General features: G+C 37.8%; 1 protein-coding gene across 1 annotated transcript in view; it reads right to left on the reverse strand.

The window, feature by feature from the left end:
- The window catches only part of cspg4ba (chondroitin sulfate proteoglycan 4ba), a 99016-nt gene that overhangs the window by 24845 nt on the left and 54294 nt on the right, over positions 1-19877 (reverse strand). The window contains exons 3-5 of the mRNA XM_039758523.1: positions 16061-19612; positions 13384-13857; positions 11966-12142 (exon numbers count right to left, since the gene is read on the reverse strand). Of these exons, the coding sequence (XP_039614457.1) occupies positions 11966-12142; positions 13384-13857; positions 16061-19612 (4203 nt within the window). The remainder of the gene's footprint in view (positions 1-11965; positions 12143-13383; positions 13858-16060; positions 19613-19877) is intronic.

Consider the following 19877-nt stretch of genomic DNA (forward strand, 5'->3'; position numbering starts at 1 on the left):
GTATTGTGGCGAAGAGCAGAACTTTAGTGACATTTAAATGTCAACTTGATGCTATTTTGGAGAATCCAAGTGAACAGGATGGACAGGCTTGGTGGTCTGAATGGGCTGCTCTCACCACAACTGTTCTAAAGTTAAAAACAATCATGTTGTGCCGCTGTATTAGTAAAGCACCTTAGCATGATATTCACTAATGAACGGTACTCTATAAAATAAAGTCAGCTTGTTTATCAATAAATAGTTTTACAAAAGTGCCAGATTCCACTTACTACAATAAAGGATAATACGTCTGTCTAAGGAGCATCACACAGAAAGCAGACGTCAGCCCTGTAGGCAATGCTAGTTCAATAAATGGCTAACACAGAATGGAGCATTTACCACTCTACAATCTTGCTTCACGAAATGAACAGTGAATGAATTCTTTAATTTTGCTCCCCTTCCTTATGAAAGATGTTTATAGCAGTTTGACAACATTCATCCTTAATATATTATAGGAAACATAATACACTGCAATGATGAGGGAGGAACATTATGGTAGGTACAACAACTATTGGAAATGAAGATGATTTAATTATTTTGGTGGCCATATCGACTTGCTTCAAAGACCATTTGGCTCCTTACTGAAGGGTGTGGAATGGAGAAAAATGCTGCAGTGCTCCTCTGCCAACATACCATCAGTCAGACATCAAAACAGCGGACAATGTACTTCCAGGTCTACTCTTAAGTCACCACGCTTAGTCTGGGTGAAGGTCACAACATGGAATGATAAGTTCTAAATATTATAGTGAGTTTCATATCCCAGTGATCCATGATGTTTGTAAAAATATCCCTTTATTAATTGTTATGGGTCTTCACCTTTAAAAAATTATCTAATTTTTGTCCAGTGTTTTGTTACAGTAACATTGGTTTTGTGGCTTTTACAAAGTTTGTAGCAACTTTTCCTATTTTTAGTGGACTTTTTAAGTGATGTTACATTTCAACAATGACATCTGGTTTTTTGGGGGCACTGCCATTTTGCGGGCTCCACTGCCTAGATGCCATTCTTGGTTGCCAGGGAGAAAGGTTTGGTGCATTGTGACATCTTGAATCTTCTAAACTTCTAAAACTCTTTGTGTGTGTCTTTCTAGTATTTCTTGGTTTTGTATCCTTGCTTTTTGTATTGACTATGATGTCTGGTTTTTGCTCTTGCTTTTGGTACAGCAGAAAGTATCAGGCTCTCGGTATTGACGCTTATTCTGTTCTTTGACAGCATATGATTTCCTGGTCCTACACGCTGCTGTACTTTCTCACTGTTCAGTTAACTGGCAGTACAAATCTAAGTTCAGGTATTTCTGCATAAAAGGTTTTTTTTGTAATCATTATTCTTACATACTGTACAGCATTTGCCAACCTATACATCCTACCTATGGAGCAATAACAGACTGCCAAGTCAGAGTCTGCACAGCACAGCACTTAATGTGCAATGAAATAAAAAGTTTCAAAACACTGCTTATGGCACTGAGACATGCAGGTCAATCAAGCAATCTTTATTACATAGAACCCCATTTCCAGCATGTATCATGCAAGATTCAAATAATCAAACTAATTTGTGCTTCTAATATAAAAACTGCACATACAAGATAAGAAAGCCTGCAGGTGGTTATGGAAGTTATTTAGAATAACTAACAACATTAGCCTGACCTGGCTGTATAATAGTGTACGCTTTAGCCGACTTTTCAGTATCTTCGTTTAAACTGTCCTGTACCCCACATGCATTTGCCAAAGTTCTCTTTTTTGCTATACGGACCAGATTACGTAAGCACCTTCCCCTGTGTGTTATCAGTCTATATTGAGCTCTAGAAATGACATGGTTGCCAGTCGTGGTGCTGGCCATTCATTACTACTCTTATAAGTAATTCAGTTGCAGCAAAAATCTACACCTGATTTATTGCCAGAAATGGGGCAGAAAATAAGCAGTGATGATTAAAATCAGAAACCGCACACTAAATTACTTTACAGCTTACACCAGTTTAGATAGAGTGAACAGCCTGAAATGCAGTGCATTAAACAATCAGAAGGCAGCTGTTAAGATAATGGTCTTGAAGGCACAAAGCTCCATTTATCCTTCCATTTTCCACACTTGCTCTGTCTAGTTCGGTAGGCTAGACCCAATGCTGGCAACACTGAGTGCAAATCAGGAAATAACCCAGGATGGGGCACCAGACCATCACAGGGTACACTCCCAAATACTCTCACACTGGGTCAACTTCAAGCCAACCGGCATGTCTTTGGGAATGTGGGAGGAAAATTATAGAGTACCCACTCAATTGAGCAGAATATGCAAAACTCACCCAGAAAATGACTAGACCCAGGCCCAAGATTTCAAACTCACTCTCGTGGAAGTGCAAGGCTAAAATACCACTAACGTCTGCCCCACCATGTTATGCTTAGGACTGAAGATTCAAAGCCCAGAAGATGCTTAATGTGTGACTCTGGCTTACACACCTACCTGAACAAAGACAAGTTATATTGCAGTATGCTCTAGGATGGTAGTCAGTCTGAAAGTTACTACATTAAAGAACATCCTTAAACACTTAGAAGTTGTGTTTATCTGAAGAAGTCCAGTCATCTTCCTTTCCTAAATCTCCTTTGACTACATATACTTTCAGCAGACTTCTGCATTTTCAGTGGAGAAGGAGAAATGGAACAATGGGGTGCCAGTGTTAACCACAGCCTTTTCAAGTTTAAGGGCCAATAAAAAATAAGTCAGTCCTCAGGTTTTTATGACCACTAAAATCAAAGTAAAAAGGTAAAGTGAGGGTGAAGCAGATATGAAAGAAGGCCTTGGTGTGCCACCTTGTGGAATATAATGGATTTACAATTTTTACAGAGAAAAAATGCAAATTGAAGTGTACTAAATGAAAATACAAGGGATATATAAACAACAGTGGTCCTTTTATTACAAAAAAGATAGGGTGGTATTGTGAAAAAGAATGAAAATTGTTCATTATCCAAAAGAATCATGAATGTGATAGTTATTAGAAGATCTCACTATGTGTCTCTCACACTGTTCAGATATTTAACACTAGAATTACCAGAGCCTACGAAAAACTCGTAATTCCATCCCACCTTAAACTGCTTCTTAAATCCCTTCACACCTCTCCGCCAGCGCCCTTTGTCTTCTAAATGTGCTGATAAAGAGAAGCCGGCTATTCCATCCCCCCACCAATTTAGAACGTGCACGAACTTCTCTCAGCTCATGCCTTGATTGAGTATCTGGGAGTGAAGTGGAGTTTTAGAGTGAAATAATAGATCGTTGTTTGGAACACACGCATTTCATGTCTGTTCCGTTTCTACAGTAATCTGTGTCAACACATTGTTAAAACAGAAACTTTTTTTATATTCTAGTAGTAGATGACAAAATGTAGGCATAAACTATATAATGTATGAAGCCTGAAGTCCAAATAGCAAAGAAACATTTTCACAAGAATAACACAATTGCACTTTTATTCAAACATATAACTGCAGAAAGAAAAAGCCGCCTTAACATGCGACATTGACACCAGTTTACTATAACTGACTCCGTGGTTCAATAGATACAGCCCCGCTTAGGAATCAAGGGTCACGGGTTCGATCCTGCGCCCTCCCTTTTGAGAAGTAAACTGTTCTTAGTCTTACTGTTTTAGTAAAAAAACATACATTTGATTTCAGTCTGTAACAGCCGGTGCAATTTATGATCTTTGTAAAGGTTAGCTTTTTTTTTTATTCACTTTTCACTCTCTCAGTCGCGTTCAGAATCAATCCATACAACCCCATCTGACACGGCTGTTTTCACTAAAGACGCGCTATAGCTCTGCAGTGTACCACGATGCATACTAACGCCCCCCGGTTCTGACACACAAACGCTGGCGAAGCTGCCTTCTTCGTATCTCACCGTCACTTGCTTTTCTTTTTATTCAGTTTTATTGAGTGTTCCTGCCAGTCCCGCATGTTGCTGTATGCTTTTTCTTTTGCACCCAGGACATGCAGAAGAAAGAATGGTAAAGACCAGTAACTTCGGCGCTATATGCAATCATCAGACACTCCCCATCTGCCCGTGTCGTTCAAACACAGGAACATATATTGGTGTAAAAGTATAACAAAAGTGCACTTTTATTCAAGTGCACTTTTTCCATCGCCTTTTCCTGTAAGAAGCAGTGTACACACTTCTCTCTATGCTGTGGTTTCTATTACACACCTGAAAGAAAGAGACAATACATATGAACATATCCAGCATACAGCAACATGCGGGGACTGGCAGGAACACTCAATAAAACTGAATAAAAAGAAAATCAAGTGACGGTGAGATACGAAGAAGACAGCTTCGCCAGCGTCTGTGTGTCAGAACCGGTGGTGCGTTAGTATGCATCGTGGTACAGCACAGAGCTATAGCGCGTCTGTATTCTGTTTCTTTTGTACTCCAGGGCACGCAGAGGAGAGAATAGTAAAGAGCAGTAAGTTCGGCGCTATATGCAATCATCAGACACTCCCATCTGCCCGTTGTTTTGTTATACTTTTCAATACTTTTATACTGCTCAAACGGGCATGCTCAAAAATACACGTGTAATGCCACGAAAAGTGCACGCAGACACTTCATTTCGCAAACAAAACAAGTGCACTTTTATTCAAAACTACCTGTATAACGAAGAAAAAAAAGCAAGATACAGTAGGCGATTGATACGACATCTTGCATGGTGCAATGCTAAGAAGTGCAGATTTTCATTCCGTGCTATATAAAATCATCACATTCAAATATTAACAGTTCCCACACACCCAAGGACCGTCCTTCCTACATTTACGACACGTGTACTTGTTGCCGTGTACACACCTCTCTGTGCTATGGTTTCTATTACACTGAATGAGCACCTGACACTGTACTTTCTTCCCTGGGGGAAGGTCCGCATCAGAGAATTTCCAGTTCCTGCATAAATTCACACCCGATCTGACGCTGTTCGTTTTCAAATAATATTGCACATTATATTTTCACATATATTGTCTCTTTCTTTCAGGTGTGTAATAGAAACCACAGCATAGAGAGAAGTGTGTACATTGCTTCTTACAGGAAAAGGCGATGGAAAAGTGCACTTGAATAAAAGTGCACTTTTGTTATACTTTTACACTAATATATGTTCCTGTGTTTGAGCGACACGGGCAGATGGGGAGTGTCTGATGATTGCATATAGCGCCGAAGTTGGTCTTTACCATTCTTTCTTCTGCATGTCCTGGGTGCAAAAGAAAAGCATACAGCAACATGCGGGGACTGGCAGGAACACTCAATAAAACTGAATAAAAAGAAAAGCAAGTGACGGTGAGATACGAAGAAGGCAGCTTCGCTAGCGTTTGTGTGTCAGAACCCACGGGGGGTTGGGGTAGGGGGGGTTTTGGCGTTAGTATGCATCGTGGTACACTGCAGAGCTATAGCGCGTCTTTAGTGAAAACAGCCGTGTCAGATGGGGTTGTATGGATTGATTCTGAACGCGACTGAGAGAGTGAAAAGTGAATAAAAAAAAAAGCTAACCTTTACAAAGATCATAAATTGCACCGGCTGTTACAGACTGAAATCAAATGTATGTTTTTATACTAAAACAGTAAGACTAAGAACAGTTTACTTCTCAAAAGGAGGGCGCAGGATCGAACCGTGACCCTTGATTCCAAGCGGGGCTGTATCTATTGAACCACGGAGTCAGTTATAGTAAACTGGTGTCAATGTCGCATGTTAAGGCGGCTTTTTCTTTCTGCAGTTATATGTTTGAATAAAAGTGCAATTGTGTTATTCTTGTGAAAATGTTTCTTTGCTATTTGGACTTCAGGCTTCATACATTATATAGTTTATGCCTACATTTTGTCATCTACTACTAGAATATAAAAAAGTTTCTGTTTTAACAATGTGTTGACACAGATTACTGTAGAAACGGAACAGACATGAAATGCGTGTGTTCCAAACAACGATCTATTATTTCACTCTAAAACTCCACTTCACTCCCAGATACTCAATCAAGGCATGAGCTGAGAGAAGTTCGTGCACGTTCTAAATTGGTGGGGGGATGGAATAGCCGGCTGCTCCTAGCTTCTTTTTATCAGCACATTTAGAGAACAAAGGACGCTGGCGGAGAGGTGTGAAGGGATTTAAGAAGCAGTTTAAGGTGGGACGGAATTACGAGTTTTTTCGTAGGCTCTGGTAATTCTAGTGTTAATCCATATACCAATCCATCTACCCTTTATCCAGACATAGCAGCCAGTAAGAGATCTCTTTTTTGGTGCTCACTTTCTATGATATGAAAGTGGCACAAAGAGCTGAACTCTATCCCAACAGCACAGGGCAGATGGCGGGAGCCCACCTTGGAAGAAATACCAGTTCACTGCAAGGGTCATACAACCACAGTCATTCACACTAGGCCAGTCTGGAGCCAGCGGTTAGCCTGACATGCACGTTTTATAGGATAGGAGGGAAAAAAACAGAGGACTCAATAAACAAGATACAGACAGGGGAGAATGTCCACAGGCCTTGGCCAAGCAGAGCTTCAAACTTGGGGCTCTCATACTGTACGTTTGCTACCCAGGCATGAAAAATGAAGTTTTTGTAAATCCCAGCTGGACTGATGAGTGATCGTGGAGTCTGCTTAATAAAGCCAGAGTGCCCAGAGCTGTCCCTGAAGTGGGACCTCATGCTCCCTCTTTTGTCCATTTCAGTCTTAGTCACCAAATAACAAAGTTGCGGACATGCCAATTGACACAGATGAAATTATACTTAAAGTATATTACATTCTGAAAGATTGTAATTGTATAATAAAGGAAATTAATAATCAGTTTCTTTAAAATTTACTGGCAACAAATATACAGTACTTTTTTCTTCAATATTTATTAAGGCATGCGTATAAAAATAGTTTCTTAGTAGAAAGTCTAATGGCAGAATCTGAACGCGTTCACTTATCTTTCTGATGAAGTTAAGGCACACAAGATATTTAAAAAAAAAAAACAGAAATGAATATGAGCAATCCATCTCAATAAGGAGTGAGTGGGACAATAGAAGATGCAAACAAATGTCTGTGCAGTAACTGGCTGCTTGTCAAGGCTATCTTAAGAACTAAACACTTTAAATTATGCTTTTATAAATCTCTTAAGCAATAGGCAGTTAAGCACTGATGATACAACCAAAAAAATCTTGCTTTTACATCCAAAACCATAATCATAAGTAGCAAATTCAATTCAGTTCACTGAGTGCAGGTGCAGAGAACTGTCACAAGTTCACAGACAAAATGCAAATACAAATTTTAATAATCACATAATGAGTGCATATAAAGACAAAGATTTGATTAGACAAGCAGAAAACAAAAGTAGTTTTAAACCGAATAACATACAATAAATGGAGACAAAGCAATATCTGTCCATGAATTAACTGTTGGAATTGTGGTGTTGATGCTGAACTACTGCAAATCAAATCAGTTGGCTATCAAAGTCAAATTTGAATAGTAAGTATTAATATAGCACAACACAACAGTAAGAGTTTCTGACTTTCAAAACTACAAACTAAAATGTTAGCAGTATGACATGGTAAAGTGTTCATGTATTTATATTGAGATATTATTAATTTATATTAAAACAAGACAAAAAGGGAAGAACAACAATAAATAATATTCTCAGACCCACTTAGATTGGGGTCATAGATCCCTGAATCCCAGCAGTATCAGGCACAAGGCAGGTGCCCACCCTGGACATGGCGCTAGTACACTGCAGTGCTTACTCAAGCACACACCCACTTTGAGCATATTTAAGGTAGCCATTTAACCCAGCCTGCACATCTTTGCAGGTGGAAAACTACCCATGAGGAGAACATGCAGAATACACCCAGAGAGCAAAGCAAGGATGCTACCTGTACAAGTCTGTCACCTACTAAATAAATAAACTAAGCTTAAAATGTACACATTTTCATATTTAGTGTTATGATTATATATATTGACAATGTTTTATACACTTGTTTAAACCATTTTCTTAACAATTATTTCCCTTTATAGGTTTTTCGTAGTGTTGAACCAGATACTTGTTTTTATCTTTTTTATGGAAATATATTTTTTAGTTCTTTGAAAATTATATTGTTTTACGTTCATCACCATTTAGTTTCTCCTGGTGTGCCGCTATTTTGTGCCATCACCTTTACAAATATGCTGTAGAACATGGTCCCAAGAGTTATGTGGTTGACATCATCAGTGCACTGCTGTATCGGTTCTTAAGATACATCACTATCCGTGATTGTGGAAATTCTCAGAAAACATCCTTTGCGCGTGTGTATTGGTTATCGCCCTTTAGGGTTTGCTTTTGAATTCCTTACTACAGTTCTTGGGTTTTGATTGTGTATAAGTAAATCATATATATGACATTAGGTTTCAACTCTCTGCTTGTGTTATGTTGTCTTATGCCCTTTAAACTTGGTAGCTTATCCTGGTGCAAGGATAGCCCTTAGGATTTATTTGCTTAAAGGTATGTTATGAATATTTAATTTTATCATTAAATATAAATGGTCATATAAATGCAAAAAAAAAAAAAAAAATAGATTCTGCTCTTTAAAAAAACAACATAAATATGCATACATAAAGATGTCAGAATACTATACTACTTGGTGAATTCTGCAGTAACACACTGAAACATTAAAGCATCCAATTGATGGCTGTTAAGACTGTGATTAGGATGTTTGCTGGAGCTTCAGACTCCTTTTATAATAAGCTTACTTGAAGTCTCTCATCCCTGAAGTAGTAAGTGCGCAATTCCACACAGACCTACTCAGTGAACTTGCCTTTCAAGTCAACTAAGAGCCATCATCTCTTACTGTACACTTCGAATACGTCAGTCAGTCAGATAGGTTGTGGCCATCAGGTAAACCTTCTTATCTGATCTGCAGTGGTCCTGTGAGAACAGAAGTCTTGCTTGCATCTCAGGGGTTAGATGGTAAGGATTATTCCAGTCATAGTTACAATATGTTAAGAGTGGAGTATATAGGGAATGCAGACAGTAGAAGAAAAATACAGATTGAATCAATACATAGAAGAACATTTGGCTGAATGCATTTGCAGATTTATCAGGCTTGGTGATTTATTACTGCTAAAGGCTGGTGAATTAAAATATGATACCCACTACTTAGCCTCCTACATGAGATCTGAAGACTTCAACTGCAGCAGTCAATGCAATCCGGCAAATAGCTTTTAATTACATACAACTCTGTATAATAAGTCCAATGAAAATGTTTTCCTGACTCCCAAGTCGTGAGATGCTTCATTTCAGTAGACTGCCATTGAATGAAACTGATACTATATATTGAAAAAATATGTCTATTAATTTTACAATTTGTTGTTTTAGTTTTATGTTAATAACACCTTATGCAAAATGACTGCTTATGTTTCTTATGATTGTTGCATAAAATTGATCACTCAAAATAAGTGCCACCATACACTAAAATTAAAGAAATAATTGTTAAACATTGATTATGTGAATTTCCCCTTGGGATTAATAAAGTATCTATCTATCTATCTATCTATCTATCTATCTATCCCTATACTATTGTGGGACAGATCCAGCATGATCAACTCAAACTAACAAAACTACATCCAGTTTCATATAAAAAAAGCTCTTTTATGGATCTACAGTACTACTTTTAATTTTTACTACTAAGTAAAAATTTTTACATTTTTATTTTTATACTGTATTGAGGATTTTTTCTGTTCTGTGTATTGTATTGTATTGACCCCCTTCCTTTTGACACACACTGCACACCCAACCTACCTGGAAAGGGGTCTCTCTTTGAACTGCCTTTCCCGAGGTTTCTTCCATTTTTTCCCTACTGGGGTTTTTTTTTGGGAGATGTTCTTTGTCTTCTTAGAGAGCCAAGGCTGTGGGGCTGTCAAGAGGCCGGGTCTGCTAAAGCTCATTGCGGCACTCCTTGTGTGATTTTGGGCTATACAAAAATAAATTGTATTGTATTGTACTCGCTGGATGATGCTGTTTGGAAACTCTGCACTCATGCAAAGTGTAACAGCACCAACCATGGAACAACAAATCCTAGTCTCTTTTAAATTTTGTTGCAGCTCTGCTGCATTCACCACCAGAGGGCAGCTGGGAGTTCAAATGACAGTGGAACACTCAGGGACTCGATCACCAAGTCATGTGTACTGCCTGCATTTTCCTCTGCCTGAGCTCTGAGCTGGACTGTATATGTTTGATTAGAGCCTGTGACGTCTATGTAGATTAGTTCTGGATTTAAACAAAACCAAATACCAGCTTAAAGCACAGAACTCATTTCAGAGAGCACACTGTACAGCTCTTATGTCTGGCATTGCTACTGAGTGTTAGGTTATATTCATTAGAAAATATCATTAATGGTAAATTACACGTCTATGTAAAAGGATATGTCTTTTTTAGATTTGTGCAATACAAAAAGTAATATTTTAATTTCTCATGAATTCAAACCATTTCTTATGTATTCTTTACAAAGCATCCAAAAAGCAAAAATGTTATGATTTTAGTATCATCATTGTAAAGGATTATTTTTTGGTAATTTAATTTGCCCAACATATTCTACTACCTTGCAGTCAAACGCCCAGTTAGTCATCTGAGCCAATGAAGGTCTCCTGCTGTTTGACTGGCTAAGGCTACTCCAAGCGGAGTGTGGACCTGGGTTCACATCCTGGGGGATGTGTTATGAAGAGAGCGCTCCTCCAGTGAAGAGAACCCTGTTACACTTTGGAAAATAATTACAATGTCTTAAGTAGAAAGCAAAGAGATCCTAGGCCAACTGGTGCAGCAAGGAAGAGCTCTAGGATTTCTCAAGTGTGATCAACTGTATGTGCAAAGGTCATTTCAGCTTTAATTAATTAATCTAAAAGAAATCCAGAAAAACATAGGTTTTTAAAAACAACTTCAGTAAACTAGATGAGCCATTCAAATTTAGCATACACTGTGGATAACCTGCATATGAATAAAATTATTTATATTACCTAAACCACATGGAGCTGTTTAGAGCTTCTTTAGAATTTGGCAAGAGTTTATTAGTGTTCATATAAATTAACTTTGCTGTGATCCTGCTTGTGTATCTGCTAATCTTCTATTAGTTTAATTAATAAGAGGTTTTCTAACTTGGCATGCCTCCCTTGTCTCTTAATTTTTATTAAAAATTTGTTCTCTGCTCTTGGTGACAATGGGGTTTTTAGCATGGTTTATGATTACATCTTTAAATTGTTTCAGTGATATATGGATCAGTCTGATTTAACAGACTTTTAAATATTGTAATTTTGTTTTACTAAAGCTTATACTAGAATGTCATATTATATAACATCTTCTGTACTGTATTGATCTGGAACAAATAGCTACTGTAACTACTGTGCCTGAAAATTTTCACCTTTAAAAGCTGAAAGCTCCAGCTTCAGATTGACTTTAATAATCTTTCTTGAAAGTCCTAAATTCCTATTCCAGATTATGTGAACTTTTTAGGAGTGGTTTAGCTTTTTTAGGAGTTGGCTTTAAAAACTTAGAACTTTAAAAACTCAAAGCAAAATAGTTGGCCTTCACTTTAAAGCCTAATCAGCTCTTAAGGTTAATTAATGAGTGCAAGTAGTTCATAAAATTTAATGAAAATCTGTTAATTCATTCACAAGTTACAGCATTCACAAAATATTTACCACATACACAGAAACACATCTTTTCAAAAATGCTGAAAGATGTTCTAGGGACATTAAAATGCAGTCTTCTACTGAATATCTGAAATTTATTATTTTCATGAAAAAATTGTTTCTCCACATATGAAATATGAAAAAAGTGAAGATGCAAAAGTCGATTGCTAACAAGCAAACAACAAAAGTAAAGTAATAACTCAAATAGAATTTCTAAAGTTACTCTTCTATATTTACTAACAATTATTTAAAATAGTTGCATTGATGACAAATAAAAACACACACAGAAAACTTACCCTTAGTATTTTGTTTGTTGTAATGGCTGGAGCTTCATCATTCACCGGAATAATATTCACATGCATAGTAGATGGCTGGCTCTGCTTTCGAAGGTCTGTATCATTAGCGATGATAGTGAAATTGTCGTATATGGATTCACTGTTATCATGGACATAATAAATAAATTCATTTTCAACCTACAGAAAGAAATGAAAAACAAGTATTGGTATTTAAAGAATAGAGGAGATATTATCATATCATTTTACATTTTATTTTAACTGTGGCTAAACTAACGTGATGTCTAAAAATCCCATTGCCATTGCAGTTCACGGACAAGGATAGATGCCAGTGTATCATATTTAATCAGCTATGTGAGACAAAAATTAGATTGAAAGTTTGATTATGTTTAAACAACATTATAGTATTTAGTCAAAAAGGTTCAAAGTTCAAAATCTCAAAAGTGTGATGCTAAAGCCTATTTAGAACTGAAGTTAACTAGCACTACATAAATTAATTCCATGCATCCACTGATGGATAATTTATACCATAATTATATGTAATGTGTTGTGACATCGAGGGCATGACTGTCATGGTCAAACATCAATATTCATGTTGCATAAACAAGAAAAATCAAGACGGTAATAAAAAAAATGTTTTATATTTCAGATCAAAATGAAAAACAAAAAGTCAGAATTAGATTCTGCACTAAAAAAAAAACCAAAACAAAACAAAGATGTGGAAATACTATACTACTTGGTGAATTCTGCAGTAACGCCCTGTAAATACATTAAGGCATCCAATCGATGGCTGTTGGACTGTTTGCTTGAGCTTCTGGCTCCATTTACAATAAGCTTACTTCAAGTCTCTCATCACTGAAGTAACAAGTGCACAAATCTCACGATGGCCTAGTCAGTGAATTCGCCTGTTGTTGCTTCATTAAGATACAAACAGGAGTAATAAACACATCACGCTAACTAAGAACCATTATACCATGCACTTCAAATACATCAGTCTGCGGTCTGAAGACATCAAATAACCAAGAAAATTTGAGGACTAGTTATGCCCTTGCATATGCCAAGTGCAAGGCTAAGAGACACTGGGCAGGGCAGACCCCGGAGGTGGAGACCATGAGATACAGACACAACCACAAATAAGAAACAGAACACACTAACCTGGCAACAAAGCACCTTTGAGGCTGCAGCAACACTGTGGACACAAAGCCATGGCTATTTATGCTCCCAATTCTTTGCAATTGTTGCTACCCACTTTCATTTCTTACGTAATCCTTTGAAACATTTATTTCTCAACTGATACACTTTGATAACAGTAGTATATTATAAGATAAATAAATAAGAAAGCACACATCTGCATGTTATACTACATTGTAAACTTATCTCAGATAGCTAGATATTAAAATCATAGAAATTCCATGTGGCACCTGCTTTCTTGTGAAGTGGCTCAGCTTCATCCCAGGGAAGCGAGAGTTTTCAATGTAGCCATGTTTTGGTGGATCCAGGACATAATATTCAAAGTTCAAACCTGCAAAATGTTTGTTAGTAACTTTTATGATGTCTTCTGTCAGTGCTTTGGAAGAACCTTCATGTATTGTGAAGTTCAGCACTTGCACAGGAATGACACTAGGTATGATGTCAATGGAGATCAGGATTCCTTTGATTTCTGTAATCTCATTGGTGACATCCAGCACAAAATCATCTGTCAACTGATTTGCAGCAACCTGAACATACTGAATATTTCCATCATTAATGTCTTGCTGAGTAAAGCTCGTAATTGGTGTTTGTTCGGTTCCTAAGTAATGCTCTTTGCCCTCTGCAAAGCTTCGAATGTAACCATAATGTGGTGGAGTTTTAATGGTGAAGACGATTTCTGATGGTAAGCTGTCTTCATGCACTACCTGCAACACATTTACAAAATATTAAACAAAAATTCTAAACACATAAAATCATAAATCACCATGAAAGGTCAGCATTAACTACTTTATGCTGGAAAAACATTTGTTAAAATATATAAAACAATAAGGCAGACCAGCAGAACTAACCTCTGTCTCTGCCAGATATTACAATAAAGCAGATTACATAGCAGGTTCTAATTACAATCATCTGTACTCTCCCTAAATAACTGAAGTATCAAAAATGAAAGACTAACTAATTTTTCAGACTTGCATATTTCAATACTGTTTTCTCAAGTAACGAATGCATTCTAGCATTAATGGAAAGAATAAAATTGGAAATGCTGCAGCATTTTGCAGAGCATACTTACCTAAGAACAACTTAAGAGTCTCCAGCCAGCCTAACCTGCAGAGCGTTGAGATGTCTGAGGAAAACTGGACTTTCAGGGGAAAAAAATAGACATGAAAAAAATGTGCAAATTCTGCACAGGCTGAGATTGGGATGGAATTTCAACGCAGTGTTCTACAGATGCGTACACAACCACCAGTAATCAAGTGATATATGTCACACCTTAACATACAGTACATACACAGTGTTGTGGACTATGACTGAAAGATTCTGTCGTCAGATTGGACAGCCAACACAGGACCTGTTATAGAATGCAGAGGAGGGGGAGGGCAGTCAGTCGGGCTTGGTCTTTGGGACTGTGACTGTCTCTGATTCGGTCTTTGACTTTTTCTCTTATAATTGACCTTATACCCCCAGAGGTTTATTTTTTCCAGACTGGAGTTTTTGTTTTCTCCTCCTCCATTGTCAGTTGGCCGTAGTTCAATAATATCTGTCCAATAACTAATTGTTTCATTCCATTTATGCTGACTCTTCAATTCCACCCAGGGGAGTAAATGCTAACATTACTCAAAGTTATATTTTTTTTTCATGTTTTCATTTTTATTACTATTTAATTTAATATTGTTTCTTTGTATCAGTGTACTGCTGCTGGATTATATGAATTTCCCCTTGGGATTAATAAAGTATCTATCTACTTTTTTTCCTGTGTATTTGTACTCATTATGTAATTAGTAATTTGTAAAATTTTACCTGAGAACTTGGCACAGTAGTCTGCACCTGCGCTCGGAGAAGAGCCCTATCCAAAAATAAATTGCATTTAACTGAATTGAATTAAACTGTTCTGAGATTTCCATGTAAAAAAGATAGAATTTTTGAGTTAAGGTTGTTACACTCATTATATGGCACAAGAGAGTGATGAAACAGGTTCAGAAAGTACCTTTCTGGGAGTCACCATTTGCACCCTGTTAACAAAACTTCACATTTTATTTATATGAGGAATGATATGCCAACAATTAACCCCAAGATTCACTCTCACTCAACACCCTAATTAATAATACCCACTCACACACAGAGACAAAAGCAGCCCCGTAAAATTCCATAAACATATAAACAAACACACTCAACAAAACTGCCTTCATGTGGATAATGAATTGTAAAGTCCGCCTACAATAACCTGTAATAGTATGAGATGAATAGATAGATTTGATCAATCCCAAGTGGAAAATAGTTGGATTCTGCCAGTTCCCATAAGTTAAGGAAGTCTGCAGCATGACCAGTTAGCTCTTTAGAAGCATGGTTCTTTGGGCTAAACTCCAAAATAACTCTGTCCAGAAGCTAGTGGTGTAACATTTGGGCAAAAGACTTGATTCAAACCATTAAGCTCTCCTTAATAACTGATTCTTCTTTCTCACTATGAATCTTTCGCCAAATGTTCCTTTCCCCTTCTAAAAGTCAGTGTCCTTTTCAATCCTTTGTGGCTCCTCTGCCATTCGCATGAGTCAATGACAGCGTGTGTTTTTTTTTGTTTTGCTGCAGGCTAAACTGCAGGCCTGGGTCAAGGAAGTGAGAAGTGCATGCAGCTTAAAGATCCAATCACTGGTTTCAATCTTTTATGCGCTATACTCCTTATTCATGCAAAGTGCCCTTCAAATCAGTCACATAATGTGGCACTGCTAAACCTACATTTGTGTAAGTACAAATGCTTACACATCTTAACCACATACTGCAGCTCCATCCCACGCAGGTTTCATACATAGCAAAATGCTACTAGGATAAGCTCCAACTCCCCACAAGCTCTTTTCCTAATCCCATTTTAATTACTGAATATTTAAAAGTAAACTTCATGTAAAATGTACAAACCTCAAGTTTTCGTTTACTGATCTTCACCGGCTTCCCCTCTTCAACCAGGAGGCTACTGTTGTGCACAACTTTTGGTGGTCGCTGGTGGCTCTCCAGATACACTCGGACATGAATACTAGCATCCAGACTTACATCTTCAGCCTTCACAGTAAAACTGAATTTATCCACAAGGTTGTTGCTGTTATCGTGGTGGTAGACTAAGTGGCCTTTTTCCAAATCATCGTGAGTAAAGGATTCCACAGGAAGGCCTTTTAAGTAAAGTCTACCAAATTTCGGCAAAGCAAACACTTCATAAGTGATCTCCCTATTGTGTCGTATATCTAAGTTTGTCACAATGCTAAAGTTTGCTGAGCTAAAATTTGCCTCCTTTCCCTTTTGAACCAATAAACCTGTGTTGTTGCTAACTTTCAAAAAGGGTTCCTGGGCACTGACTTCCAATAGAGAAGATGTGTAATGTTTTCCATCAGTAACAAACAATACAAACCGACTGTAGTCTGCTCCACGGTGTACAAACAAGACCCGTTTTTCCTCCAGATCTTCTTGGCGGAACTGGTAGAGCTTCTGGGAAGCATTGTTGACAAGGATAAGGTCACCATTAGGAATTCCTCGGCGAGTGTAGAGAAGCTGACCATCATTAAAATCAGAGTCTGCATCGTGGTAGCAGAGGTCATCTGTAGTTAAAAGCCTCTGGCCATTCCTGACCACTTGGAACACTTTATCAACAACACGGACTGGCTTTTCATCATTCTTCAACTCAATGGAAATGCTGAATGTGCCCTCTGACTCTGCATTTTCTGCTTCTAGAACTTCTGTTTCAGTGAAGTCGATGATGGATGCAATAAAAATAAACTCATCATGAGTACTTTCAGAGTCATCATGAACATAAATAATGCGCTCATCCAGAATATCTTGATTGGTGAAATCAGTAATATTGTTATTACTAGAAGAAGAATCAGACAGGTTAATACGCTTTAAATTCCCGTGTTTAGGGCCATTTGTGACTTTGTACTTTATAGCTTTTGAGTTTAAAGTTTCAGCAAACAGTTCACTCTTTGTAATAAGCTTACTTTCTCCTTCCAATAAAGCCAAACCATTATTACTCAAAATAATGCTGTTCATATCTGCTTTGATCACAATTTTGAATTTGTAAACAGCCGAATCTGCATACTTGGAAAACAACTGAAAAGTAAAAATGTCTTCCGAGTCATTTTTTGGCCTGTCAATAAGCTCATACTCTACTTTCTTATCTGTGACATTTTTCTGACTAAAGACAGACTTTTCTTTTACAGTTTCATTGTTGAGCAAAATCCTTCCTTTTTGGGGTAAGGTCAGCACTCTGTAAAACAGATCATGTTCTGCTAGTTTTGAACCCTTCAAAATGGCATTCAAGTTGTTCTGACTAAACACCATTCTTTTCACTTTGTCAATCTCTAGAGCTTTATTCTTTAGGAGTTTATACTGAACCCATTTGACTTTAATTGCAAACAAAACCTCATCATTTGCCAAGCCTCCAATACTAACTTTACACTTAAACTGATCTGAAACATCACTTCGCTGCTGTCCACGGAAAGTGCTGACATATCTCACCCTTTCACGTTCAAGTGTGCGCTGGGAAAACATATTAGTCACTTTCCATTCACCACTTGGGTGCCATCTTTGCACTTCACCATACAAGGGGGTCTCAGTAATATCAAAACGAATTTCTATCTCTTGTCTAACTGCATTGGTTTGAATTGCTAAATGACTGTTATTGATCAAGGCCGTGCCTCCTTGTATCACTTCTATTCCTGTATTATTGGCAAATTTATAATCAAGTGGTACTGCCATAATTCTCAGTACTACAGTGTTACTAATTTTTTCACCATCACTGACTCTCAGCACAATTCTGGAAGTCCGCACTCCAGTATGAACATAGTATATCTTGCCTTCTTCCAAGTCAGTTTGCCGGAAAGTTGTAATGGCTTTACTCGGATTCTCAGAGTTCTCCAGAAAACCAGCTTCAGAATTCAAGTTTCCTAGAAGTGAAAAAATAAGGCTTGTCGAGTTACTGTCTACATCCACAGCTTTTAGCACATCACTCGTGAGACGCTTCTTTGAGTTTTCCAAGACCACAAAGAGGTTTCCTTCAGGGAGAGTAAGCTCAGGAGCATCATTTGTAGGTGTAACTGTGATGTTAAATCTGTACCTCTTATCTCCTTTTAGATATGATGGAACTTCTTTCTTGCTGTTAGTAAACACGGAGAATGTAAAATAGTCGAGAGGATCCTCTGATCCACCATGAATGTACATCACTCGGCCATGCCATAGATCTAACATTGTGAAGGTGTTTTCCTCTTGCTCCTCATCCACGTCTAGCCTCAGCTGTCCATGTACTGGTTGCTCTTCAATCTTAAACAGGATCTGTGACTGACGTAAACCCAATGCTTTAAACTCAAGATTGAGTTTAATATTCTTTGATTCAAGTGAGCCACGACCACCTTCAGCTACAACTAGAGTTCTGAGCACAACAAAATTTTGGTTGCGTTTCTTTTCTGGCTGTTTAGTGGTGGTAACAACTCCTGCAATTGTTGGAGATAAATTGACGATTGTAGGAACTACTTCTGTGAGAGGCTCTGGCTCCTTCTCAGGTTCACAGCCCACAGATATATCTTTAGTAACTGTTGCATTGTTAAGTCCAATTCTTTCAGAGTTAATCTTGATATCTTTTATACAACCTTTAAAAGAAGCACCTCTGTAGCTCCTTCCCAAGATGGAAGTCAATCCTAGCTTTCCAACCTCAGCACGCATGCCATCCTCAATTCCTCCCACATAAAGTGGGGTTCTTAAAATAAGATTCTTGCCTCGAGACTCTAGCATACGTTTCTCTGTTTCTTGATCCAATGTCAACTGAAGGTGTTTAGAAGTGAGTCGAAGTTTAACATAGTGCCACTTTCTGTCATTAACTGGAATTTTGGAAGACAGTTCATACTTGTTTCCACCTTTTCCTATTACTGCAGTAAGTATTCCACTTCGAATCTCCATTGCTACAAAGTCTTCTTTTTGCCCAGAGCTGTATAAGAGAACGCCTTGGTCAGATGATGTATGAATTACCGACTCAAATATTCCTTCTTCTTGTGTATTCCAAAGTGGAAAAGAGACAAATGCTTTAGAGCTAAAGAAACTGATTGGGTCCTCTTCATTAGCAAAAAACTGTGGGCTGCATCCTAATGATACCTCATAGACATTTTTAAATCCATAATAAGACCTTAATGAAGACAAAATGTTATGCTGGTTAAATAAAAGGTCATCAATACAGCCACGGAAGTTGGAAGGTTCATTGATAAGGTATGCTTTTGCTAGGCCCCCTGTGCCACCAACGTACAGGCCATCATCAATATTGAGCTCATATCGTTTTCCTGGCATTTTAACAGAAGATGTAAAATGCTTGTCAGCCGTAAGTATCACATTGTTGTTATCATGTTGAAGTTCGACTGTGTGCCATGCCAGATCGTTCAGAGGATTGGCTTTGTCTGAGTGTAATATGCGTTCACCCGATCCTAGATTGATTTTTACCTGCAAAGAGACAGATAGTAATGCCAATTAATACTTTACAAAAATGAAGTGAAATATGCTTACCATGCAAATTCTGCATGTTCTGTCCCTGACTGTGTGAATTTCCTCCTGGTCAGTGGCGAAACTATAGGCAGTATGGTTTGGGACATTTGCAGTGGGCCCCATTGAGCTGGTGGGCCTACACGGACTACCTAGTTGTTGTTTCATAAGGTTTTGAAATTAGCATGTGTGCCTGTATGCAGGTGAAAAGCTAGGATAGGCTCCA

The sequence above is a fragment of the Polypterus senegalus genome, chromosome 7 (genome assembly GCF_016835505.1).
Source record: "Polypterus senegalus isolate Bchr_013 chromosome 7, ASM1683550v1, whole genome shotgun sequence".
In the NCBI taxonomy this organism is placed as follows: Eukaryota; Metazoa; Chordata; class Cladistia; order Polypteriformes; family Polypteridae; genus Polypterus; species Polypterus senegalus.